General features: G+C 47.3%; 1 protein-coding gene across 4 annotated transcripts in view; it reads left to right on the forward strand.

The window, feature by feature from the left end:
- The window catches only part of SUZ12 (SUZ12 polycomb repressive complex 2 subunit), a 131,814-nt gene that overhangs the window by 48,249 nt on the left and 56,061 nt on the right, over window positions 1-27,504 (forward strand). For 3 of the 4 annotated variants that reach the window (XM_068115813.2, XM_068115817.2, XM_068115814.2), the window contains exons 6-11: window positions 3,447-3,532; window positions 3,628-3,853; window positions 8,719-8,809; window positions 12,216-12,321; window positions 12,457-12,673; window positions 17,301-17,392. In XM_068115813.2, coding sequence (XP_067971914.2) covers window positions 3,447-3,532; window positions 3,628-3,853; window positions 8,719-8,809; window positions 12,216-12,321; window positions 12,457-12,673; window positions 17,301-17,392 — 818 coding nt within the window. The remainder of the gene's footprint in view (window positions 1-3,446; window positions 3,533-3,627; window positions 3,854-8,718; window positions 8,810-12,215; window positions 12,322-12,456; window positions 12,674-17,300; window positions 17,393-27,504) is intronic. The other variant, XM_068115816.2, reaches the window with a different exon arrangement.

Below are 27,504 nucleotides of genomic sequence, written 5' to 3' on the forward strand. Positions count from 1 at the left end.
CTGTGAGATCCCATGATGCAGCCATTTTCATCACCCATTTATAGCAATGTGATAAAAATCATTTATTTTGTAAAAAACTTCAGCAGTTACTGCTGTTGTTAGCTTGCCATTGGCCTTGATGTAACATCGAGCTTATTCGTATGTTATCATTATGGAACTGTATGGAGTTGGGGTTAAGGTTGGGTTAGGGCAGAAATTCACCAAACTTAGTAGTTATGGTATAATCACCACATGGCAAGAAGGTGTAAGAGCAGTATCATTTTTGGCATGGTCCCCTAGGGTGGGGTCAAATGGCTGGACACCAAAAAATGCAGTTATGGGCACATTGTAAAAAAGCTTTATGGGCGGAAGAAAGTTCCTGTGCTCCACACGTGCCATCACGCCTGCTATAAATTATCGTATGTTTGGCAAAAATGGTTGTTGGACAGTACATAATACACACCACAGTACGTAATCCAACTTGACCACACCTGTCTTTAAAAGTGATTTTCTGTTGTCACTACTGTTGGACTTTACGTAATATTACGCCATTAATCACACCCATTTAGGTGTGATTGGCCCTCGGGAAATTTTCTCGCCATGGCTCCACCCACGCCTGGCTGATTGACAGACATTGTCCCGCCACTTTTATTTTCCCTTCATATTCCTACTGGAATGGAGAAGGTGGATCAGACACGGCAACGGTTGCTAGAGTGAGATGTGCATGGAAGAAGTTTCGGGAACTGAGTGGTGTGCTGATGAGGAGGGGAGTGTCGTTGAAGCTGAAGGGAAAGGTGTATGCTGCATGTGTGAGAAGTGTTATGATTTATGGGAGCGAGACATGGGTAATGGACGTAGAGCAGCAACGAAGGCTGGAAAGGGTGGAAATGCGAATGGTTCGGTGGATGTGCGGAGTATCGTTGAGAGAGAGGAAGACAAATGATGAATTGCGAAAGATAATGGGAATAGAGCCTGTGATTGATGCTGTGAAGAGAAACAGGTTGAGATGGTATGGTCATGTGTTGAGGAAGGATGAAAGTGACTGGTTGAGAAGAGTGATGGAAATGAATGTAGAAGGAAGTAGAGGATGGGGAAGACCGAGAAAGACTTGGCTAAAGATGGTGAAAGAAGACATGCGGGCAAGGGGGTTAACAAGGAGAGATGCAGAAAATAGGGCAAAATGGAGAAGATTGTCATGGGGCCCGCAAGGCTAACCCCCACTCTAGCAGGGAAAATGGCCTTAAAATGCCTGTTGTGTTGTTGTTGTATTCCTATGTGTTGTTCTGCAGTTATGACTAGTTTTTCTGGAATCCTTTCAGGTTATGAAATTTCCGAGTAGTCATGGACCATCCCACTATAAAGTGCAGTAGATTGGTGTTTAAATCAAGTCCAGAGCTTAAACCACTTTTGAGTTGGCTGTCTGAAAACTAGAATAAAAATTACAAATAGGCTATTTTGAGTCGGTCAGTTTTGTAGCTCAGCGATGCTGTCCAACAGTTTAACGAATGTTATTGGATGTGAAATCTTCCACTAACGACTGGTAGGTACTTCATAGGTTTATAAGTTTGTATCTTGGTAGGTTTTATTTTAGGATTTGTGTTGTATTGAACCTATGGAGTGCCTACGCCATCCCTACTTAGTAAGTCTACCGATTTCCAAATGCAAATACCTTTTTCACCTGAAAGACCGAAAGTGTCAGTGTGTAGGGAAGCGGAATTGACGAAGACTCTTTGCAAAAACATTGTGAGATTGTTTTGCACAAACTATCTGTAAGGGTCACACCATTGCCTTGGGAGGAACACGGATATTTATCGAGTATTTTGTTGATAAAACCAAGTGTAACTATAAAGCATCTGAAAATGCAAAGCCCGTCCACGTCCGCTTTGTATTCAGACGACTTCTTCTGTATGCTAAACGTGATGAAAACAGCGAAACAAATGGACCATTTTAGGCGACCTTGACCTTTTGACCTCAAAACCAATGGTCTTCAGTGACACAATATGCAAACCCTACTCAGATTTCAAGTCAATCAGATGAAAAATTGATGATTTTTTGCAACCTTGACCTTTGACCTCTTGATAAAAAAACAAAAAACATTCGGCTTCTAGATTTTGATTGATGAACCAATTCAGTGACCCAATATGCAAATTCCTTAAATTTCAGGTGAATTTGATGAAAATTGACGATTTTATGTGACGACTTTTGACCTTTTATTCAGCGAATTATTAATTTGTCTTCTCTGTATTATCATAATAAAGCTTTGTTGAACATTTGATGACACAAGCTCAAATGGTGAAAAAAAAGTTATGGCCCGGACAGATACACAGATAGACAGACAAACAGACACGATTGCAAAACCTCGTCTCCTGCTGTGTGGGGAACAGGCTGAAAAATTGTACTTTATTTGGTGAACATATTCTTACTTTGCTTTGATACTTTAGGCTCGTTTACACCACGTCTTCGCGCCACGCCAGCAGTGACTGTGAAAGTTTGTTGCCATTCATACCAAACCGGGCCAACAATAAATAATACGTTGAATTAATTTTTCCCGTGTGACGTCACGCACTACTTAACTGACGCTGCACAGACTCGTCCGACCAGAGCGAAGCCAGTTGCTGCACTTTTGTAGTTTGCCACCTTTGAGACAGACTCACAAACTCTTTGTCTGCACAGACTTGGGAATAGCCACTGCTTTTCTCTTTCTTCTCCAAAATCGACTAGGCTGTTGATGTCACCATGGTTACATCACCTGGCCGCTTCTACACAGCCAGAATTGGCTGCAACGAGCCTGGTGTTCAAGTGGGTCGCGCATGACTGAACAGATTGATTGTAAACACAACTTCATGTGACCCTGCCCACTCTCAAACGGTCTCAAAGACATATTGTAAATAGGCCTATCGTAGGCTGTAGGCATTCCAGATGAGTCCAATTGAAATTCCAATTTCAACTGGTAGTGGCTACAATAAAAAATTATCTTTCTAATCATCCCTTCCACCCATGGTACACAGACATGTTTTTGTCTGAAATGGCCGTCGTGAAATTGGCCGAAACCCATATATAAATCATCTGTATTTAGGTTAAACTGGCTTGGAAAAAGCTAGACGTAGCCTGGAAGTTTATATAGACTTTAGAGGTGTACAAACCTTGTCCAGGTTTAGAGTTTCATAGTGAATGGGAATCTGTTTCAATACAGGTTAATGCTCACTTATTGTCTGTTTGCTGTGTCTGTGTGGCGACCCATCCAGGATTGTCCCCACTACCCTAGGAAACTGCTTCGGCAGCTCCTGCTTTTGAAAATGAAATATTTTCTTTCACAGTTTCAGTTATTTTCACCTCTTTTGGGAGCAAACTTGGCTACCTATTGATTCTTCTCCAAAACAAATCGTCACCATTTTCTTTTTAGTACACTCTATTCAATCACTGTCTCCTTTTCTGTTTATGTTTATTTTTCTGTCTCTGTGCCGCAGACAAATTTTCAGCTCAGGTAGAGGGAGAAACTGCCTCGGCTGTGTTGGAGGTCTTACTGGTGAAAGTGTGTCACAAGAAGAGAAAGGTGTGGAAGGGGTGTGCACAGCAGAGCAGGAAGTAGGAAAAATATTTGTGCATAATCTGATTCCCATTTCTTTTACTCTCTTCCAATTCTCCCAGGATGTGAACTGCCCAATAAAGCAGATTTTATTGGGGAAGAAGCAGGTACCATTGAACCCCAAGCAGCCTGCCGGAAGCTGTCCATCCCTAGCAGTGCCCTATGTGGATTTCCAACCCAGCCAACCTCACCTGGTGAAGTCTTATTCACTATTGCTGCGTGCTTTATGCCCAGCAGCACGTCAAGGGGATGGATCCACGCACCGGCTCGACGCAGATGAGAACCTGGGTGAGAGCGCAGTGCTCTAATTTTCAGTTTTTTTTCTGCACATACATATGTCAAGGCTTTTATGAGAGCGAATAGTGGAAGCTTTACATTTAAGCCGAATATAGTTCCTACAGTTTATGAACAAAATAATTTTGCTTACCATGAGGTCCCTTGTTTAAAAACTTGCAACACATCTTCTATAGTGGTCACCTCACTGTCTTAATTGTTTAATTGACATATGTGGCTCATGCATCCATCTCAAATAGTGAGTTCAACACTTTATATAAGGATGTACTATATTTATGTCATAGCATTTTGGAAAGAGGGTGAGGTGGGATGAGGAATAATCCTGGCAGGGTATGAAATTGAGTTTTTCGACATTGAGTAGAAGTTCATTGTTGAAGATTCATTTTTGGTTGTTTTTTTTTTGTTGTTGTTTTTTTGCATACAGGATCGAGGCTCGTGAAAGAGCTAACATTAATCACACAAAAAGTCAAACCGACACATAAAACACAAAAATAAGGGGAGCGGAAGACAAGATGGGGAGAGAGAGGGAAGGACACAAACACAACATTTGAGAGCAGGGACATCGGGAGAAATGTGGGAGGGGGAGGGCTTGGGGGGGAGGTGGCAGAGGTATAAAACATATGAACACTGCAAGGACTTCCAGGAAAGAAGTTGGAATTTCAAAAAAAAGTGTATCTGGGGTGAATTAGCAGGGGTAGAAAAGATCAAGGTTTTGGATGGGGGAAGATAAGAGATGGTGGTGAACAGCTGTTTTAAAGACCTGGAGGGAGGAGTGGGATTGAAGGGAGTGGGGGAGTTTGTTCCAGAGGCAGGAGAAAAGGGGAATGAAAGAGTGAAGGTGAGCAGAGAGCCTAGATTTTGGCAGTTTAACCATAAGAGGGTTGCAGGCAGATCTTGTGCGACCTGAAGGAATATTGGGGGGACGGGACACGGCACAGAGAGAGCTGGGGGAGCAAGGCCAGAGAGGAGTCGGTAGAAGACAGAAAGACCACCAACCTGCCTGCGGTGAGTGAGTGAAAGGCCCTCGGAGTTAGCTTCATCGCAGGAGATTCCAATGATTCTGAAAGCTTTGGTTTCAACAGCGTGAAGCTGAGCTAGGTGTGAGGCAGGAGCACCGGCCCAGAGGGGGGAACTACTAGACCAATCCATTGAGCTGCGGATGAAAGCCTTGTACATGGTGAGGAGCTCAGGTGTGCCAAGGAAGGACTTCGCACGACGAAGGATGCCCAGTCGGCGACTGGCTTTGGAGGCCAGCTTGGAAAAGTGGTTTTCCCAAGAAAGATCATGGCTGATAGTGAGACCCAAAAGCTTGAGCGACAGAACTTCTTGGAGAGGATTGTTGAGAAAGTAGATGGCAGGGTTTTCCAGTCGGTCCTTTTGGAGAGACATAGTAAGAGTGTGAGATTTGTCAGGATTGAAAGACATGTTCCACTTGTTTGACCAGTCTGTGATTTTGTCCAGGTCTGCAGAGAGTGAGGAGGCTGCAGACTGCCGATCTGAGGGATGAGGAATGGAGCGGCAGATAGTGGAGTCATCAGCAAAGAGATAGAGAGGATTTTCCAGAGAGTCGGAGAGATCATTGATGAAGACCAGAAATAGCACAGGGCCCAGAACACTACCTTGGGGAACTCAAGCTAGAACAGGAAGGGGAGATGAGAGAAATCCATTCAGGGCCACACGTTGCCTACGACCAGAGAGGAAGTCCGTAAGCCATGAGTGGAGATTTCCATGGATACCATAGGAGGAGAGTTTGGTGAGCAGAGCTGGGTGCCAGACCGTATCGAAGGGACGTGATATGTCAAGTGAGACAGCTCTGATTTCCTGTTTGGCATTGAGGACCTCCATCCATTGTTGAGACAGCAGAAGCAACACGTCCAGAGTAGAATGACCTGGTCTGAATCCAAATTGATGATCAGAGATCAAGCCATTGGAGAAGAGGAAGGATTTGATATCCGAAGCAATGATGGAATCCATGACTTTGCTGATAATTGGAAGCAGGCTGATTGGTCTGTAGTTGCAAGGATCTGTTTTTGCACCTTTTTTGTGTTAAGCGTTAATGATTGCTGATTTCCAAGATGCTGGCAGATGACCTTGAGCAAAAGAGAGGGTGAAAAGAACAGAGAGAGGGTGAGATAGAGCGGCAGAGCAGGATTTTAGGACCTGTGGGCTGATGCCGTCTGGTCCAGTTGCAGAATCAGAGTCGAGGTTTGACAAAAACTTCTCCACCTTGTCAGGAGAGAAGGACGCAGAGTCCAGGAGCAGTTGGGTTCGACTGGGTAAGGTGGGAACAGAGAGAGATGGGTTTGGGACACAAGATTTTGAGGCAAATACAGAGTTGAGGCATTTGGCTTTGTCACGTGCGGTGTCAACTGTGTAGCCATTTGAGGTAAGGGAGGGGATGGAGGGGGAACAAACACCAGAAACGGATTTGACCAGACGCCACCAGGATTTGGAGGAAGGAGACAGGTTTGAGAGTTCAATCTTGAGTGTGGAGAGATAGTGCTTCCTTGGCACACCTGAGGGTAGACACACACTTGTTCCGAGCTTGGTGGAAGGAACTGAGATTGCCTTCAGTTGGATTTGCCTTCCAAGAGGCAAAGGCAAGTTGTTTCAGGGCAAATGCCTCACCACAAGATTCAGTGTACCAAGGGCGGGAGGAAGGGTAAGACAACTGAAGACGAGATGGGATAAATCTGTGCATGAGAGAGAGCAGTTTGCTTTGGAAGAATTCCCAGGAAGAATTGACGTCAGAGGCAGTAGAGATGGGAGACCAGTCCAGATGATTGATGGCTGCTTGCGGACCGTGCCAGTCAGCCTGAATGAAATGCCAGACTCGTCGGCACTGAGGAGGCTCTCTGAGAATGGCCGGAGAGATGTCCACTTTAACAAGCACATGATCAGAAGAACCGATTGGAGCAGAAGAAGAGCAGCAGACATTTGCAGGGAAGTTTGTCATAACCAAGTCCAGAAGAGAAGATACTCCATTGACTGCGATCCGGGTCGGGAAATTGACAGATTGTGTCAGTCCCAATGAGTTGCAGAGGTCCTTTGCTGACGTGCCATGGCTGGTGAGAGAGGAACCCACAACCAGCCAGCTGGCATGATGACAGTTGGTTTGATGATATGAGAAAGCAGTCCTTGTGTGATGCATGCAGATGTGCGCAATTTGGACATGCCATTTCGATCGGTACTACTTCTTTCCTATGCAGCACATTGCTGTGGGTCAGCATCATGGCGGAGGGAGCAGCTGTGCCACTGATGTAGTTGCCCCCCTGTAGGTTATGGCAGGAATTTTGAATTTTTCCAGCGTGCCGGCGAAAGCTCGCCTTCTCATTGTCAAGGACACGGTGGGATCTATCTACAATGTCCACCAACTGATGCTGACACATGGGACGCACAGTTTAACGTCCATCCGAGGGACGACACACACATTGATGTTCGCACTGCCTGCAAGACACCAGGATGACGGTTTGTAGCTGTGCCGATATTTATACCCCAGCTGCACAGCTCAGAGGTGAGTGTGAATACTTCAAGGCCATCCTGCCCATCCTGGATCTGTACTGGCAATCTGATAATACATTACCCTCCCCCATCTGCATCCCCATCTCACTGACAGGCCAGTGGCAGCTGTGTCACTCTCCAAGGATCTGGAATTTATTAGATGCTGGTCTGATAAATGCAACATGTCTTGGTTACAAACCTGGCAATTCTCATAGTCTTACCCTGGTTCTCCAGAAGGATAGCAGCCACTGGAAGAGGTTTATCCATGACCTCTCCTTCACGGACCTTATAAAGCTGGCCTTCAAAGATTGTGCAGATTAGGCATCCTCCATCCCATTATTTTGAAAATCGTCACTATCCAGAGCTTACAAGCGCTTTGTCTGTAGCTAAATGGAGTAATGCTCTTCCCTATGCGCCGGCATCCCAGCATCACATCTGTCCAGCTCAACATTATTGGCATTTACACTGAAGCAGAAGGCCTGTTGCTCTCGCATCATATGCAGGTTGTTTGCCTCTGTCTTTTACGGTCTCTTCTCTGGTCTAGCTCCCTCTGTTTTCTCAGCCCTTTGACCCTCCCCATCTCCAGGATGCACCAGGTCTTCCAGTACCCCAGCCCCCTCTGGGTAAACCCTTACAATTCAACCTTAACCTTTTTGTTCCTTTTTTCCCCCAGTTTGTGGAACTGCCTTCCCAAGATTGTTCAATTCCACCCTTTTCTCTCGGGCTTCAAGCAGGCAGTGTACCACCACTTCATGTCATTTCCCATCCTTACCCACAATCTTTACCCCTATTAAGCCCTTTATTTGCTGGTTACTGTGTCGTTGTTTAGTGTCTAACTGCGGCCCGACTGCTCCCATTACCTTTACACCTTCTGTCACCTCACTTTTCCATGAGCCACAATCTTGTACAGAAAAAGATCTGGCGTCATGATCTGGCGCCGTGACGTGATCTGGCGTCAACTCGACAAGTTGTAAAGATGCAAATCCATGCAGTGAATAACAGTATCACAATAAATACAACAACAACAACAACTACATGCATTTTAAGGCCATTTTCCTTGCAAGAGCGGGGGTTAGCCTCACATCACAATAAATACACAAATGTAAATTGAATCATCGGTTCGTTTTCTTCATTTGTTTCTTTGTTTGCAATTTTATATTGACAGTGAACGCTCATTGCTGAATATAAACTTTCAGTGACAAAGTAGCCTTGGCCGATCAACATTTTGCAGGAATTGAGTTTTAGATTAAATAAAAGTGGAATTGGTATATTGGAGTAATTGGAATTGCTGGACAAATGAAAGTTTGAAGTCCTCAATGACCTGGTACGGTCACGTTTGGAACCCGTGCTTTGTGCAGATGTTACGGACGAGGTACCGAGCAAGCGTGGCCGACGTGATGAAGGAGATAAGGTGTACTTGGCAGAGTTGACTGTCTTTGACAAAAACCGGTCAGTGTCTTTCTTTTTTTTTCCTGTCTTCGTCTCATTTCACCAAACTCTCGTTTTTGCTGGAATCTGAAAATCAGGTTTCATGGTACTGTCCATGTATTTTCATTTTTATGAAAATCATCAGAATACAAAATCCTCTTAGTAGATACAGATTGATTGTGTGACATGCGAAGGTGCCAAGGAATGTATTAAGAGTTTATTTGATCTCGATTTAACAATGTGTGAACTGTAATGTAGTTATCAAATCCCTGTGGTTATCCCTTCCCCACCCCCCTCCTTCTCCACCCCCCCCCCCCCCCCACCTCTCCCCACCTGAGGATAGTTAATTTGATCTTTAAATAATGTTGTCATTGTGGCTATGTGAGCTATCCCATGTTTCTCCTGTCTTTCTTATTAGTCCCCTACCGGTTTCACCAGAGAGGACTGGTTTTCTCGACATTCTGCCCTTACAATTGAACATATTCAACTGAAACTTGGTACTTTGTCGTATTATAAGTTGCAGAACATGTTCGAGTTTCAGGGCATTTTGTCAGTCTTTCACATAGTTATGCCCTTTTTGGACTTAGAAAATATCACATTGGTAGGAGACATCTCTTGCAAAGCTTATTCTTCCTCTTGTTCATCTTCCCACAGCATTAGGCCTGAACCACAGCTCTCCCACCCTTTGCTATCTTGGGCTAGTTATTATGCTTCTTCCATATTCATTTACAGGTATATTAGATCCTTCTCGAATGTTTCTTCCATCTGGGTTCTTGGCTTACCCACTTGTTCTTGAAATCATCCTGCTTTTTATATTATTTTCACTTGCCTTTCCTCTTCCACTCTTTCAATATGCCCAAACCATTTTGGTCTAGATTTACACATTCTCACAATCACAAAAATTTGTTCAAGGCTTTCTCTGATGTCTTCATTACCTCCACCACCGAAGATGGATGGAGGTTATATTTTCACCCCTGTCGTTGTCTGTGAGCAGGATATTTGAAAAGGTTAAGGACGGATTTGGACGCAATTTGGTGGTGTACAGGTTAGCGTGTGACACGGTAAAATTGATTCAATTTCGGTAAAGATCTGGATCTGGATCCGGATTCGAGAATTTTTAAGCGATTCTTCACCATTGAGTCATAGGGCCAAAAACGATATATACCACAATATCTCAAAAAGTAATGGACGGATTTAGACAAAATTTAGACAATTTAAACAGGTAAGGGTAGGGGGAGGGGGGAAGGGGAGGGGGGAAGGGGAGGAGGAAGGGGAGGGCCAGTCAACAATGACGTTGCAGTTCTCATGGGAGGAGAGCAGCACAACAATCGCGACATCGTCCTGCATCTTCGCAACAACAGCACGAAGCGGATTTTGGAGACTCACCGATCCTGTGACGCCCTCCAGTACCGGCGTTGCCGGGCGGGGGAAGGGAGACCCGTACATTCCCAACCCATACATTCGCCCTCTCGACTCAAGCTCACTCGGACAAAAGCCTCGCACAAATTACACCGTGAAGGCCCAATGGCCATGTCTATGCCACAAATCAAGTACATACTTGAGCGAGTCTGGCGCACTGAATTGAAAATATATAGAATGCTCATACTCCTTGAAAAGTGTAGCCGCCGTGTCGCCATCTTGGTTAGCACGACTCGACCAACTCGCTTCGCGGATCTCGTTTGTTTTGAACGTGTCCCAGATTTTAAAAGGGAGACAACTGTTAAAATGCCATTTTGTGCAGCAATAAACTGCTCCAATCGGTTACGGAAGGGTTGTGGAAAGACGTTTCACAGCTGTTTCAAAGACGTTTAATTCGTATCGCACAAAATCGACACAAAACACGATCGCACAAAAGGTGAAAAAACGCAATCGCTTTTCGCTCTGAATTACGTGCAAACGTGTGACGGAAATCACCATCGCCCAGCATCGAGTGCCAACCAAGATGGCGCCCGGTAGCTGCATCTTCACCTATGTGGTGTGAATAGCAATGGTCATTCTATATATTTTCCGTTCAGTGGTCTGGCAGCGAGGATGGAACATCATGTGATCGCTCTGAGCGAATCAGCGAGCTGCTCTGGCACCGGCTGAGATTCCGTGTATAATGTTCCTCGCTGAAATGCGTTGAGGTAAATATGAATTTAAAATATAGATCTCGTCAAATATTTTTAGGTAGGCCATGTCCTTCCCAGGCTCAATGGCCATGTCTATGCCAAATATCAAGCACATGAGCCTCTCCGTTTAGGAGTCTATCGGTAGCATACACACACACACACACACACACACACACACACACACACACACACACACAAACTGTGTTTTATTTATATAGATATTTCAAAAAGTTGTGGACAATATTTCACAAAACCTGTTTGATGAGTGGATTAGGTCACAAGAACAAGCCGATTTGATTTTGATTAAGGTCAGGATGCAGATCCGGCCTATTCGTGGGATACAAAACGTAAACTATTCAGCCTGGCGGAGGTGTGCGCTCCACCAAATGTCGTTCTTGTTTTTACTTGCTATTTGTAATTATTATTATTATTATTATTTTTTTTGTATACAACATCGAGGCTCGTGAAAGAGCTAACATTAATCACAAAAAGTCAAACCGACACATAAAACACAAAATAAGGGGAGCTGTAGACAAGATGGGGAGAGAGGGGGAAGGACACAAACACAACATTTGAGAGCAGGGACATCAAGAGAACTGTGGGAGGGAGAGGGCTTGGGGGGAGGTGAGAGAGGTATAGAACATATGGACACTGCAAGGACTTCCAGGAAAGAAGTTGGTATTTCAAAAAAGTGTATCTGGGGTGAATTAGCGGGGGTAGAAAAGATCAAGGTTTTGGATGGGGGAAGAAAATAGATGGTTGTGAACAGCTGTTTTAAAGACCTGGAGGGAGGAGTGGGATTGAAGGGAGTGGGGGAGTTTGTTCCAGAGGCGGGAGAAAAGGGGAATGAAAGTGAAGGTGAGCAGAAAGCGTAGATTTTGGCAGTTTAACCATAAGAGGGTTGCTGGCAGATCTCGTGCGACCTGTAGGAATATTTGGGGGACAGAGCACAATTTGTATTTGTTTTTTTGCAATGACGTGTTGTTTCATTTTCTTATTTACTTTTTTTGTTTTGCTGAAACTTATTGTATTTGAAGTTTGATTTGAAATTCCTTTTTTACTTTTCATGAGGCCTCAAGAAAAGCAGCCGTTGTCTTTTCGATGCATATAAATAAATGCTTTTGAATTGCTGTGAATGTTTATTGTTTTATATTTCTAGTGCCGTTATAGTTTCTTATGAAATCATCCCATTTTATACTTAGCATGTTTTGCAACATGTGCGTTTCCAAGGCAGCTAGTCCTGTTTAAGTACTATATGGCTTTTTAAAAATGCAATGTCACGTTACCCAACTTTGTGCTATATGCTGGAATGGCAGGCGGTGCCAGTTGCTAGACGGCGACTATGAGGTGGCGTTACAAGAGCAAGAGGTGTGGTTACCAGGCCGTCGGCGTGCCACATGGGAAACTGTAATTGATGGAAAGGTCATTCACCGTTTCCTTTTTTAATCTATGATGCATCACATGTGGTGTTTCAATTTGTATGATCAGGCTTCTTGCCTTTTAATCCCTTTTGTCCAAGTCTCGTGACATCTAAAATTAATCTCCTCATCTTTGCAGAAGTTTCCTTTATTTGAGACATTCTTGCAAAGCCCCACACTGCAGTTCACACTCCGATGGACTGGTGGTCCACTTGACCGACGTGCAGCACCCCATGCCAAGCCACTCGCGCCGCATGCTCGGCCACTATCCACTCGCAATGCTGGAGATCCACCTGCGAGTCCATCAACTGACCCAAAACATAATAGCACGAGGCCTTCTACTCCAGCTGGGGTTGGTAAGTAAACAGAAACTATACATGATCACCTTCCCTTTTCCCCTTCCATCCCCCACCATGATATCACAAAATATTTTCCCAGGTTGTGGGAATATTCCCAGGGAGAGTGTTTGTGTTCGTGCCCCCAGAGAGCATGTCCCCAATCAGCGTGTTCATGTTCATGTCCCCAGAGAGTGTGTTGATGTTCATGTCCCCAGACAGCGTGTTTATGTTCATGTCCCCAGAGAGTGTGTTTGTGTTCATGTCCCCAGAGAGCGTGTTGATGTTCATGTCCCCAGAGAGCGTGTTGATGTTCATGTCCCCAGAGAGCGTGTTGGTGTTCACGTCCCCAGAGAGTGTGTTGGTGTTCATGTCCCCAGAGAGTGTGTTGGTGTTCATGTCCCCAGAGAGCGTGTTGGTGTTCACGTCCCCAGAGAGCGTGTTGGTGTTCACGTCCCCAGAGAGCGTGTTGGTGTTCATGTCCCCAGAGAGCGTGTTGGTGTTCATGTCCCCAGAGAGCGTGTTGGTGCTCACGTCCCCAGAGAGCGTGTTGGTGCTCACGTCCCCAGAGAGCGTGTTGGTGTTCATGTCCCCAGAGAGCGTGTTTATGTTCATGTCCCCAGAGAGTGTGTTTGTGTTCATGTCCCCAGAGAGCGTGTTGATGTTCATGTCCCCAGAGAGCGTGTTTGTGTTCATGTCCCCAGAGAGAGTGTTGGTGTTCACGTCCCCAGAGAGTGTGTTGGTGTTCACGTCCCCAGAGAGCGTGTTTGTGTTCACGTCCCCAGAGAGCGTGTTGGTGTTCACGTCCCCAGAGAGCGTGTTGGTGTTCATGTCCCCAGAGAGCGTGTTGGTGTTCATGTCCCCAGAGAGCGTGTTGGTGCTCACGTCCCCAGAGAGCGTGTTGGTGCTCACGTCCCCAGAGAGCGTGTTGGTGCTCACGTCCCCAGAGAGCGTGTTGGTGCTCACGTCCCCAGAGAGCGTGTTGGTGCTCACGTCCCCAGAGAGCGTGTTGGTGTTCATGTCCCCAGAGAGCGTGTTTATGTTCATGTCCCCAGAGAGTGTGTTTGTGTTCATGTCCCCAGAGAGCGTGTTGATGTTCATGTCCCCAGAGAGCGTGTTTGTGTTCATGTCCCCAGAGAGCGTGTTTGTGTTCACGTCCCCAGAGAGGGTGTTTGTGTTCATGTCCCCAGAGAGCGTGTTGGTGTTCATGTCCCCAGAGAGCGTGTTGGTGTTCATGTCCCCAGAGAGCGTGTTGGTGTTCATGTCCCCAGAGAGTGTGTTGGTGTTCATGTCCCCAGAGAGTGTGTTGGTGTTCATGTCCCCAGAGAGTGTGTTGGTGTTCATGTCCCCAGAGAGTGTGTTTGTGTTCATGTCCCCAGAGAGTGTGTTTGTGTTCATGTCCCCAGAGAGCGTGTTGGTGTTCATGTCTCCAGAGAGCGTGTTGGTGTTCACGTCCCCAGAGAGCGTGTTGGTGTTCACGTCTCCAGAGAGCGTGTTGGTGTTCACGTCCCCAGAGAGCGTGTTGGTGTTCACGTCCCCAGAGAGCGTGTTTGTGTTCATGTCCCCAGAGAGCGTGTTTGTGTTCATGTCCCCAGAGAGCGCGTTGGTGTTCATGTCCCCAGAGAGCGCGTTGGTGTTCATGTCCCCAGAGAGCGTGTTGGCGTTCATGTCCCCAGAGAGCGTGTTGGTGCTCACGTCCCCAGAGAGCGTGTTGGTGTTCACGTCGCCAGAGAGCGTGTTGGTGTTCACGTCCCCAGAGAGCGTGTTGGTGTTCACGTCCCCAGAGAGCGTGTTGGTGTTCACGTCCCCAGAGAGCGTGTTGGTGTTCACGTCTCCAGAGAGCGTGTTGGTGTTCATGTCCCCAGAGAGCGTGTTGGTGCTCATGTCCCCAGAGAGCGTGTTGGTGTTCATGTCCCCAGAGAGCGTGTTGGTGTTCACGTCCCCAGAGAGCGTGTTGGTGTTCATGTCTCCAGAGAGCGTGTTGGTGTTCACGTCCCCAGAGAGCGTGTTGGTGTTCACGTCTCCAGAGAGCGTGTTGGTGTTCACGTCCCCAGAGAGCGTATTGGTGTTCATGTCCCCAGAGAGTGTGTTTGTGTTCATGTCCCCAGAGAGTGTGTTTGTGTTCATGTCCCCAGAGAGTGTGTTTGTGTTCATGTCCCCAGAGAGTGTGTTTGTGTTCATGTCCCCAGAGAGTGTGTTTGTGTTCATGTCCCCAGAGAGTGTGTTTGTGTTCATGTCCCCAGAGAGTGTGTTTGTGTTCATGTCCCCAGAGAGCGTGTTGGTGTTCACCTCCCCAGAGAGCGTGTTGGTGTTCACGTCGCCAGAGAGCGTGTTGGTGTTCATGTCCCCAGAGAGCGTGTTGGTGTTCACGTCCCGAGAGAGCGTGTTGGTGTTCACGTCCTCAGAGAGCGTGTTGGTGTTCACGTCCCCAGAGAGCGTGTTGGTGTTCACGTCCCCAGAGAGCGTGTTGGTGTTCATGTCCCCAGAGAGCGTGTTGGTGTTCATGTCCCCAGAGAGTGTGTTTGTGTTCATGTCCCCAGAGAGTGTGTTTGTGTTCATGTCCCCAGAGAGTGTGTTTGTGTTCATGTCCCCAGAGAGTGTGTTTGTGTTCATGTCCCCAGAGAGCGTGTTGGTGTTCACCTCCCCAGAGAGCGTGTTGGTGTTCACGTCGCCAGAGAGCGTGTTGGTGTTCATGTCCCCAGAGAGCGTGTTGGTGTTCACGTCACCAGAGAGCGTGTTGGTGTTCACGTCCTCAGAGAGCGTGTTGGTGTTCACGTCCCCAGAGAGCGTGTTGGTGTTCACGTCCCCAGAGAGCGTGTTGGTGTTCACGTCCCCAGAGAGCGTGTTGGTGTTCATGTCCCCAGAGAGCGTGTTGGTGTTCATGTCCCCAAAGAGCGTGTTGGTGTTCACGTCCCCAGAGAGCGTGTTGGTGTTCACGTCCCCAGAGAGCGTGTTGGTGTTCACGTCCCCAGAGAGCGTGTTGGTGTTCACGTCCCCAGAGAGCGTGTTGGTGTTCACGTCCCCAGAGAGCGTGTTGGTGTTCACGTCCTCAGAGAGCGTGTTGGTGTTCATGTCCCCAGAGAGCGTGTTGGTGTTCATGTCCCCAGAGAGCGTGTTGGTGTTCATGTCCCCAGAGAGCGTGTTGGTGTTCACGTCCCCAGAGAGCGAATTATTGTTCATGTCCCCAGAGAGGGTGTTTGTGTTCCAGGGAGCGTGTTAGTGTTTGTGTTCCAGGGAGCGTGTTGGTGTTTGTGTTCCAGGGAGCGTGTTGGTGTTCATGTCCCCAGAGAGCGTGTATGTCCGTGCTCATGGTCCAGGGAGAGTGTGTGTTCTTGTTCGTGTCCCCAAAGAGCGAGTTAGTGTTCGTGTTTGAGAGACTTTTGTAGCTGCACGACAACACATGGAGAGGAATCCACGCAAATCAACAAGACTACTCTAAGCTGAAACAGCAATCATTTGCATAGCATTGCGACAAATAATGAAAAAAGGCTTTGGGCATTTTCTTTACAAAATACAGCTTTTCCAAGCACTTATTCAAAGTGATCACAGAACAGTGTGGATTTTGTAATCGCTTTTCTGAAGCACTGTAAAATGAAGAACTTGGTATCAATGACATCATTTTCTCTGCTGAGTACCATTTTTACATTAATTGGGTGATTAATACACAGAATTACACATGTTGGGGATTGGGAAAGCCACAAGAACATGAAGAAGCATCACTTCGCTTTCCGAAAATCACCGTCTGGTGTGGACTGAGTTCATTCGTCACGAATGTGCGATTCCTATTTTTACTTCGAATACCTAAATGGCAGTAACTGTGACATTAGATTGTCATCTTCACGTGCCGAAGGCTTGCCTATGTAACACGGTGAGAAATAATGAAAATCTACGGTTTCAACCAGATGGAGCGACCTCCCACACCTCTCATGAATGTCTCGATTGACTGAGGGAAAAATTTCCTAATCACCCTATCAGTCACAGAATTTAATTCCCGTGCCCCTCCTTCACCATCCCCAGATCCTCTGACTTGTCGCCGCTGGATTTTTTTAATTGGGGACTAGTCAAAGGGGGTGTCTCAGTTTATACCAACCACAGTTGCTGATTTGAAATCTCGGGAGTGACCCAAGAGACCATTCAGAAAGTGATGCATAACCTGTTGCTGCGTATAATAAAATGTGTAGAATAGAGGGTATCTCGTATTGAACACTTTAAGTATTGAAACTTGAAGATTGTAACAAATATCTCATAAATAAAATAAATCTGTCACATCTGTCATTTATGTTTATTTATTTATGTCGAGTTATGAGTTGTGTCACATATGTCGAGTTATGATTGATTGTTTTTATTTATTTATTTACCTTTTCTATGGCCCACCCTGTATTTATCACCCATGGCTGTGTTCAGCTTTAATTGTCGGCTTTTCCAACCATTTGCAACTTGTGCCAAGAGCCTTGCTTCAGGTAGTCGTCTTAACATTCTGTGGATGGTTTCCTTGTTTTGCTTGTCTGAACTACAACATGAACGATCCCTCGGGTCTCGTTTTGAACAGCATCACATCTGCTTAGTTTCAGCATCTCTGTGCGGTAGAGAAAATAAATGCATGTTCGTTTGTTTGGCCTTGCTTCTCTGGGTTTCTTTTGTTCTTCAGGTCCCAACACTTCATTTTTGCCTGGAGGAGTTCAAGGAAAACGAGATTCGGCAACGGTCGAACCACAGAAGAAAATGCGAATTTTCTACCAGGTCTCTCTCATCATCCTGTAGTTTGCTTTGATACACAATTGACCACACTTTTTAAATGCCCGGAATCCACATTCTCAAATTCCTACTGAAGAGCACTTTAAAAGTGTTTATCAGAAGATTTGTGAATACAAACACCTGGGAATAATGGTAATAAAGTGTTCTGAATTAAGCTAAGTTAATTACAGACTTGGCATTTAATATGGAATTTTTTTTTGTGGGGGTGAACTTACTTTTCAAGATGACTTAGAACCAAAAGTTCATTGGAATTATGTTGAAATTATTCTAGATTTTGTTAATGTGACCTTTAAAAGAAACCAAAACCACATTTGACATTTCGAAGCAAATAAATTGATCCTTGAAAGTGATGTAAACTGATATCGAACTCAATTCACGGACAGTAAACTTCTGTACGTTTTCCAGAAGTATCTCTTTATTTTGCACATTAGCCAAAACATTTTTTAACAAAAACAAAAGTTAAATTACGACTGGGATTACGGACAGTAAAATGACAGTTCAGTACTTCGTGTAACCCCCACGAGCATTCAGGAGAGCACATACACGTTGAGGCATGCTGTTCACGAGATTTGCCAAGGTTTGGACAGGAATCGCTTGCCATGCAGTGACAACGGCCTGCTGCAATTCACGCACAGAGGTCGGCTGCTGGTCCACGTGGTCGATTTGACGCGTTAATTCTGCCCACAAGTTCTCTATCGGATTCATATCCGGGGACATGGCAGGCCACTCCATATGCTCTACACCATGGTCAGCAAGAAAGTGTTGGATCATGTGAGCACGATGAGGCCGTGCATTGTCATCTTGGAAGACAAAGTTTCCTCGAAAGGCTGCACGAGCAAATGGAAGCAATGTTTCTTCCAGAATGGCCCTGTACTTGAACTGGTTCAGGTTTCCATTCAGAACAACCAGGTCAGTTTTGCCACCTGCATGAAAAGCAGCCCAAACGGTCACCCCACCACCTCCAGCTTGGACTCTTGGCACTATACAATCTTCATTGTAGGCTTCATGCACTTGTCTGCGCACTCGGACACGGCCATCTTGACAATAGACCAGAAATCTAGACTCGTCACTGAAGATCACGTGATTCCAGTGTCCTGGCTGCCATTGACGGTGCTCTCTGGCCCACTGCAATCGGCACTGGCGGTGTTGTCTGGTCAGGCGTGGCTTTCTCAGGGGACGCTTGGCCTGATGGCCTGCTTGAACCAGTCGTTGGTTGACTAGCCTTCTGGATACAGGCACATTTGTCAGTTGCTGCCACTCAGCCCTGAGCCGATTAGCTGACTTGGTACGGCCATTGCAGACTAACCGGTGCAGCTGGCGATCATCCCTCCCTGTGGTTCTGCGGGGGCGTCCTGGCCTCGGTATTGGAGTAGGGACACCCCTCTGAGCATTTCGTTTCAGGATCTTTGACACCTGACCTTGAGTGATGCCATACTGCCGAACAATAGCACGCTGTTTCATGCCGGAATTTCGTAAAGCCACCACTCCATGACAAACAGCATTGTCGAGTTGACGGACCATCTCCAGAGGAAGCGGCAATAACTTCTGTAGACGTGCAGCAGTTGTTTTCCACTAATACAGAATGCAACAACCCTTATATACCCGATTGTGAAGCCAATCATCAAATGTACCTGTCCGTACATTTTGTCACGCCACCTGTGATATAATCCTGTTATTGACTTCTTGCTGTGACAGACAATCAGTGACATGGTTCTTTTAACAAAGAAATCACCGAAGCGTAAAAGAAACTCACCAGATTGATATACTGAGTTCAGAAAGTAAACCCAAGTCAAGAAAAAAAAAAATATTCCATATTAAATGCCAAGTCTGCAAGTTACTTGCCCATGTTAGTTCCCGAGTCTGACATGGAGTATGTTCATGAGCAAAGACTACCTTTATTAATTCTTCTCGAGCTCTATATTATAACATTATATACCCATGATCGTCATTTTTTGGGGAATCTTTATTTTATTGAGTGCTGGAGGTAGGTGCTACATTGCAGATTAAGTAAGTTGTGCTTTGAAGGGACATAGCTGATTACACAGTATCAGTCCAATCTGATTGCACAGTATCTTTCAGAAGAGTGATCCTTTTGGGCAGCACCTTGATAGACTAAATCGATGAGCATGGAGATACCGAAATATGATGGGCCAATGGGCCTCTTTGTGTGCCAAAGTTTTCTTGTGCGTTTCAACATCGGGAAATGTCCAATTTTTGATATGCCTACGCCGACGAAGTCACTGGAGGCATTATGTTTTTGGGTTGTCCATCTGTGTGTCCATTGGTCTGTGCGTCCGTGATAGGTTTTTTGTCACCGTGCTAACTTGAGAATGGCTGAAGGAATCCAATTCAAACTCAGTGCAGGTATGGATAATGAGGTAAAGATGAACTGATTTTGTGGTCATGAGGTCAAAGGTCAGAGGTCATGTTCGGTGAAAATCCTGTTACTGCAAAAACTTGTAAACCAGTGATGGGATATATATATATATATATATATATATATATATATATATATATATATATATATATATATATATATATATATATATATATATATATATATTGTTACGGACGCGGTTAAAGATGTTATTTTGACCGAGCGGTTTTATTACCGCGACCAAACAGTGCTTCCTTGATTAATACCCGATTTGCCCCAAACTTTGGCCGGATCGCGCCACCGCTATTCAATCGGGAAAACTCTAAAGCGACCGAATACAAAGAGGAAGAAGACGTACACAAGAGTAATTGGACTTATTATTTACACATATAATCAAGAAGAAAGCAGTCACGTTTATTTACAGACGAGATTAGATACACAGTGCAACGCTAGCTTACCTACAGTCTTAATTAACCCAGGGACAGAACAAACAAGGACAGACTCACGCGGGGAATGATGATAGGACTTGGCTGGAGATGGATGGCTGGCGGGATAGGGAGGTCCGACTGGTCCTGCAGCCGATCGACTCGTTGGGCAGCCGCCGCCCCTTCGCGGCCCTGCTCCAAACTGCCGTCCAGGCCTCATGCTGCTGTGGCTGCAGTTTCGGTGGCTCCAGCTGCAGTAAATGCAGTGGCGGTGGCTCGAGCTGCAGTAAGTGCAGTTTCGGTGGCTCGATCTGCAGCTCAACTCTGGACTTCTCGGTTGGACTCAACTCCTTGGACTCCCTCTCGTCTCTCGGTAAAGGCTCATCTCCTTTTGGAAACGCCCTGCCTGCGGGTTATATAGGCCCCACCCTTCAAACTTCGCGAACCTCCTCGATGTTTCTCTCCACACCCTCTCCAAGTCCAACCCCTTGTTCGTGGTTGGTTGAGTGGGGCTGACTCACTCCTCCCCTCTATGACGAGGTGGGGACCCGCCTTTCTTCCCCAACCCTGCCTCGTGGTCAATGGCGGATGAAGAGAAAACCGCCCAAAATGCAGTTGGCAATGCGAATGGCAATTGACGAAAAGGGGGGGATGGAGGTTTTTGGGAATGGGAATGAAGGGAATCTATCTCTTTCACTGGTGCAATCTCTTTCACTGGTGCAATGGAGTATTTCAATTAATGGGAGACACAGCCTTACCCTAAAACACATAATAAGATATAACTATTGAACAGGGGTATTCTATGATTAGCTGTAGTGTGGATGCTTTATGGACTAATTATGGGACGCCCTTTGACCTTTACACAGCTCCGGAGGCAGGAGGCGCAGAATAAGCAATAATAATAATACACACAATCAAAAAAATACAGTCCTCATATCCGCAACACTGCACCCTCCTCCTCTTAGGTACGGCCCGGGCCTACAACTTTTATTTAGTGTGACACGTAGGTGTAGTTCCCTCTACTTTTAACCTGACCCTGAGTGCGACAGTTTTAAAACATAAATAAATGTGTCCCGCTGCTCCATTGCACCCTGCCTAACAGACTTACGCCCACAGTTAACCGAATTGCGGAATGGTCTTCAAACTATACACTGACGGTGGGGAGCATTATTTACACTGACATTACTTTATTTACAAAACGCAACCCAGGACCTGTGATTGTTCTTTCTGGGGGGGAGACAGTCTGCTCTGCATCAATGCACCATGGAAGCACCTATAACGCACCAACACACCCCCAAGCACCAATCGGTGCAGTCATCAATGTTCACTGCATGAAAATAAACTCAACAACCCCTAACCCTGCAGGTGGTCTCTTGCTCTTCGGCTCCCTCTGCTGGTTATTATTATTGTCTTCCAGTTGTTGTCTTTCTTTCATTTCCTTACTGGCGGCCTATTTGCAATAAAGCTTGCCCAAACGTGTCCATTTTATTTGTCTTTATTTATGGCCCACAGGGCCGACTACGTGTGGTTCACCTGTGGGGCATCGGTGCCCTGTGGCCAAGGTCCGCCAGCAAGATTTCGGGCCCTCATGGCCGGTTCCAGCAGAGGGGCCATGCCCCAACCCATGGGGTCCATCAGTGGTGCTCGGCCACAGGCATGTGGTCCATAATGTGGTGCATCGATGCAGACAGCTGGTTCTGGAAATTTCGGGCGCACAATGGCCGACCCACGCACGCTCCCCTCGGCGCCCAATGGCGCACAGGTCATGTGGGAGACAAAAGAGACAAATGAGCGAGGGGTAAGGTCACAAGGGTACACATCAATAAGGCAATGCAAGGCGAAATGCGTACGGAGGGCGAAATGAGAAAGCTCGTCCCTACCGTACGTCACCCCCCTGTCACCTACACTACCCTTGCCCTTACCCCATATGTACAAAAATCTACACATTTACAAATTCGTCACTACTGTCACGTCTCCCCATATTTCCCTTATACCAAATTCGTCTCCACAATCCCTCTAACCAAAATTTGCCATCACCCAATTCATAAAATCAATCCTCATAAGGAGGAAGAGATGGAACACAAAGCACAATGTCACACCCACGTCATGATGCGTCTCACATTCCAAACATCTGCACAATAAAATAACAAAACATGGCATGGTGTGGAGTACCTGTCACCTCAGGTGAGTGGATGCAGATGGTGCGAGGAGACTCCAATCCTAACTATCCTCTAAATGATTTTAACACACTTTACACTACCCGGGGTCTCTCCCTGCCAATCCATTGGCCAACTTACTATATGGGTTCTAAAACCAATTCCCATTGACCAAACTGTGGTGCTTCTCAATTTGGGGTCTCACTCCCCCGATTCATCTCCCGGTGCCCTTGCACAATTTCTTGGCTGTGACGTGTAGCTCTCCCAGCAGGTCTACCCACCTGCACACCTCCACCACTGCAGTTGCCACCCGAGCTTACCTAGCTCCTCACCCTAACCTAACTAACTGGGGAAGGCCCCTCCTGGCTCTGTCACCCCACTCGGTGCCCTCTGGCACTGGGCTACCCGGGTCCGTCCTCCGGATCCTCGGGCCCCATCCACAACTACCGGCTTCCAGAGCCCACCTGCGGCCTCACCTGGCCGACATCCTCACAGTGGTGGAGTGCCCAAACCAACTACACACACTAACAGGCTACACACCCAGCCATTTCCACAACACTAATGCACCCATCCAAATACCATTCTCTCACCCGCACCACAGATGCCAATATCCAACCACAATTTACCTCTACCCTCTACCTAACACTTACACTACCCGCCCCGGGTATCCGTGATGGGGGTCCACTCTTCCCCCATTCACACCTTCGCACCATCCACTCCACTCCATAATTTCCATCATACTCACTCCACGACCATCCATTCCAATACTCCAGATATTCCACACTACCATTTATTCCACATAGCCACATACACCTGTTGTTGCACACCTGTGCAATCACCTGGTGCCACCTGCACCCTCCTCCTCTTCCTGGACCATTTGGTCAACACCACACGCAATCACCACTACTCCCTCCTACACTGCTCCATACACCTGTTCAGTTGCACACCTACCTATGCAATCACACCTGTTCAATCACACCTGTTCAATCCTCACACACTGCTCAATACACTTGAATACACCTCCAACACTCACACGGCATCATCTGAACTACCTGTTGCCCTGCTAACTTAGTGCTCCCCGTCTTCCCTTTAAACTAAGCACATACCACGTCATTATTATCCACTCTAATCTACCTGCGTCCCCACTACAGGTATCAGTCACTAACTAATCTTAACGTTACCTAATGTCATCTTCGCTAGATCCCTACACATTATATCCTAACCCACCCGGGCTAGTTTTCACTGCCATACACCCCATAATCTAGTGCTCCTTTGCCCCCCTCCGTGAGGGATGGTGGATTTGCCATCCCTCCACATCGGGGGTCTCTCACTATAAATTTTGCTCGTCTAAATTCAACCAATCAAAAAATTTCTATTTATTGCCAATTCTACTCATTATGCTAAATTTCGAATCAAATTCACTCTCACTATCATCATCATCATCGTTCATTCACTAGTGCCTCTCGGTGCGCCAATTCACTTCCACAGCCCGGCTTCGTAAAGCCGAGCAATGAATGCGGGTTGTTTGGTGCCGGCGGCTGGATGCGTCTCGCATTCGGTGCAGGGACGGGGGCTTACCCGGGCCGAGATCCCACGCACCATCTCGGCACCGAGCCGTCCAATGGCCCGATCTCGACCTGCCGGAATGTCTCAACAAAAATGGGTCGCCATAACGACCCTTTCTATCGGTCTGCCCGTTCCGCCTAGCGGAGCATGGACGTGGCCGTTCCAAGCGCGGCCCAGCGTGGATCACGTACGGCGGTCCTTTCGAACCCGCCGTGGCTCGGATCCCCGCTGGTCCTCGCGGCACGCGAAGCTGCCCGACGCGCACCGAGGGCCCGATTCGGCTATAAGTCGCTCTAACCGCTAACCCGGTTACCGTCGATGCCTCACCTGCATGCTTACACCCCGCAGCCCGTTCCTTGCTCATACATCCAGCTGTCTCCCTGCTCTTGGTCATTGCACCTTCTCTAACACACCCAGGTACACTCATTCCACTCACAGACTTGGTCACACACCTGACCACCGAACACCTTGGCACACATTCGTCGCTCGCACACCTCACCAACACACCTCTTCGCGCCCCCCTCTCGGTCACCTCCTCTGTGACAATCACAGGTGTGCTCTCACTCGCACACCCACCCACGTGCCTCACGACCAGCTCAAGTGTGCATTCCCACACACGCTCTACCATTCCAGGTGTGCATCCTTCCATTCCAGGTGTACATCCTCGCTCACCTGTCACAACCAACTCACGCTCCGTGTCACTCTCACTACTTTCACCACCACTCTTGACAGCGCACTCACCCTTACTCTCGACAGCGCACTCTTTCCTCATGCACCTGTCCGTTACACACCTTTCTCGCGCACACTCTCCCGTTACTTCCTCTGTAACACTCACCACAGGCGTGCATTCTCCCTTACTCTTGACAGCGCACTCTTTCCTCATGCACCCGTCCGTTACACACCTTTCTCGCGCACACTTGCGCACACTCTCCCGTTACTTCCGCCATAACACTCACCACAGGTGTACACTCTCTCGTTACATTCTCTGTAACACTCACCACACCGCGCTTCCATGTGCCCCCTCGCACACGCGCTACGACCGACTCACTCTCGACAGCACACTCACTCCTTGGCGCGCACTTTTTCCTCACACACCCCAGAGTCGGACATTCTCGCACACCACCTCTTTCGCACACCAGACCTGTCGCACACTTCACCAACGGCCTTTCACGAACACCCGGGTCTAAATCAATCCCCAAGCCGACTGAAGCTCCCCTCACATCATGTACATTTCCTCGTATATCGCCACTCACCTTGGCACCTCGTCTCCGCACCTCTTTCGCCACCAGCAAACTCTTTATTTGGTTAGTGAGTATCACATTATGAGTTGAGCACCGACCTTGTACATATTCCATCACCTCTTCCTGTATTTCTCTCTTAGTTTCTGTCCGTCTCTTCTTAATTTCACTCACGTCTTCTTCCACTTCCTCTAATTTTTGCTTCACCTCTTTTATTTCCCGGTGCGTCTCCTCAAGTTCGTCCTCTAAGGCTACCGTGACCGTCTCTATGTGCGTCCTCACCTGCTGGTCCTTTGTCTCCATTACTTCTGTCACCTCATCCAACCTCATTGTCAGTCCCTCACGTACCATCTGACATTGCCTCTGTGTCGCTATTAAGTCATTTTTAATTTCTTTTTGTGTCGCCTTTAACCCTCCTAGTACCGCAGTGTTCCTTTGAACCTGCTCCACTAACTCCGTTTGTCCCTCTGTCAGCTGTTCCACCTCCTCTGTCAGATCTTCTATTCCCCCTTGTAACTTTGCCGTCCCATTTCTCACCTCTTTCTCTATACGCTTTTCGCCTCGCTTTACCTCCTCGCGTACCCCCAAGACCTCCTCACTTCCACCTCGTCGTATCTCCTCTTTCATCTCCTCCATCTGGTTCCCCATCTGTTCGATTTCCCGGGCGGATTGCTCCCCTATTTCCCGCAATTTGTCTTCCATCCTATTTTCTAACCCCATTAACCCATTTTTCACCCCCTCTAACTGATTCTCCTGGGCAGCCATTCTATTTTCCACCCCCGTTAACCCATTCTTTACCTCTTTTATCCCGTTGTCTAACCCCTCAAATTTAGCTTCTAGCCTTTCTCCCATTTTGTCCCCCATTTCGCCCATTTTGCCCCACATTTCGCCCCCCATTGCCCCCATTTGCTCACCCTGAGCATCCATCCGGTTCCCCATTACCCCCATTTGGCCCTCCAATCGCTCACCCTGAGCATCCATTTTTGCCATCAGTTGGGTCAAGAATAATCTGAGGTCAAACCCGGTTTGCCCAGCGTCCCCAGCCGCCACCGCGGGCTCGCCCTCCGCGGCGCCGCTATTTTGGGACCCTTCAACCACGTGCGCGAGCGCGCCATTTTGTGCGTCTGATACCCCCTCAACCACATTGCCAATGTTCTCCTCTACTTCGTCCCTCTGATCCTGGGTTACTCCTAACCCCTCCTCTAGCTCACCCACCGGCATCCGATCGCCTTGACCAGCCATGGCGCGATTTCAAAATTCGGGTTTTTGTAAAACAACACAAATTTCCAGCACCTTGTAATTTTGAGCGCGTTAAGTGCGCTTCGGGTCCGTATCTCACTCCCAGACACCAATTGTTACGGACGCGGTTAAAGATGTTATTTTGACCGAGCGGTGGTATTACCGCGACCGAACAGTGCTTCCTTGATTAATACCCGATTTGCCCCAAACTTTGGCCGGATCGCGCCACCGCTATTCAATCGGGAAAACTCTAAAGCGACCGAATACAAAGAGGAAGAAGACGTACAGAAGAGTAATTGGATTTATTATTTACACATATAATCAAGAAGAAAGCAGTCACGTTTATTTACAGACGAGATTAGATACACAGTGCAACGCTAGCTTACCTGCAGTCTTAATGAACCCAGGAACAGAACAAACAAGGACAGACTCACGCGGGGAATGATGATAGGACTTGGCTGGAGATGGATGGCTGGCAGGATAGGGAGGTCCGACTGGTCCTGCAGCCGATCGACTCGTTGGGCAGCCGCCGCCCCTTCACGGCCCTGCTCCAAACTGCCGTCCAGGCCTCACGCTGCTGTGGCTGCAGTTTCGGTGGCTCCAGCTGCAGCAAATGCAGTTGCGGTGGCTCGAGCTGCAGTAGGTGCAGTTTCGGTGGCTCGATCTGCAGCTCAACTCTGGACTTCTCTCGGACTCAACTCCTTGGACTCCCTCTCGTCTCTCTGTAAAAGCTCATTTCCTTTTGGAAACGCCCTGCCTGCGGGTTATATAGGCCCCACCCCTCAACCTTCGCGAACCTCCTGGATGTTTCTCTCCACACCCTCTCCAAGTCCAACCCCTTGTTCGTGGTTGGTTGAGTGGAGCTGACTCACTCCTCCCCTCTATGACGAGGTGGGGACCCGCCTTTCTTCCCCAACCCTGCCTCGTGGTCAATGGCGGATGAAGAGAAAACCGCCCAAAATGCAGTTGGCAATGCGAATGGCAATTGACGAAAAGGGGGAATGGAGGTTTTGGGAATGGGAATGAAGGGAATCTATCTCTTTCACTGGTGCAATGGAGTATTTCAATTAATGGGAGACACAGCCTTACCCTAAAA

Source organism: Myxine glutinosa, chromosome 5 (assembly GCF_964187855.1).
Source record: "Myxine glutinosa chromosome 5, kmMyxGlut1.1, whole genome shotgun sequence".
Taxonomy (NCBI): Eukaryota; Metazoa; Chordata; class Myxini; order Myxiniformes; family Myxinidae; genus Myxine; species Myxine glutinosa.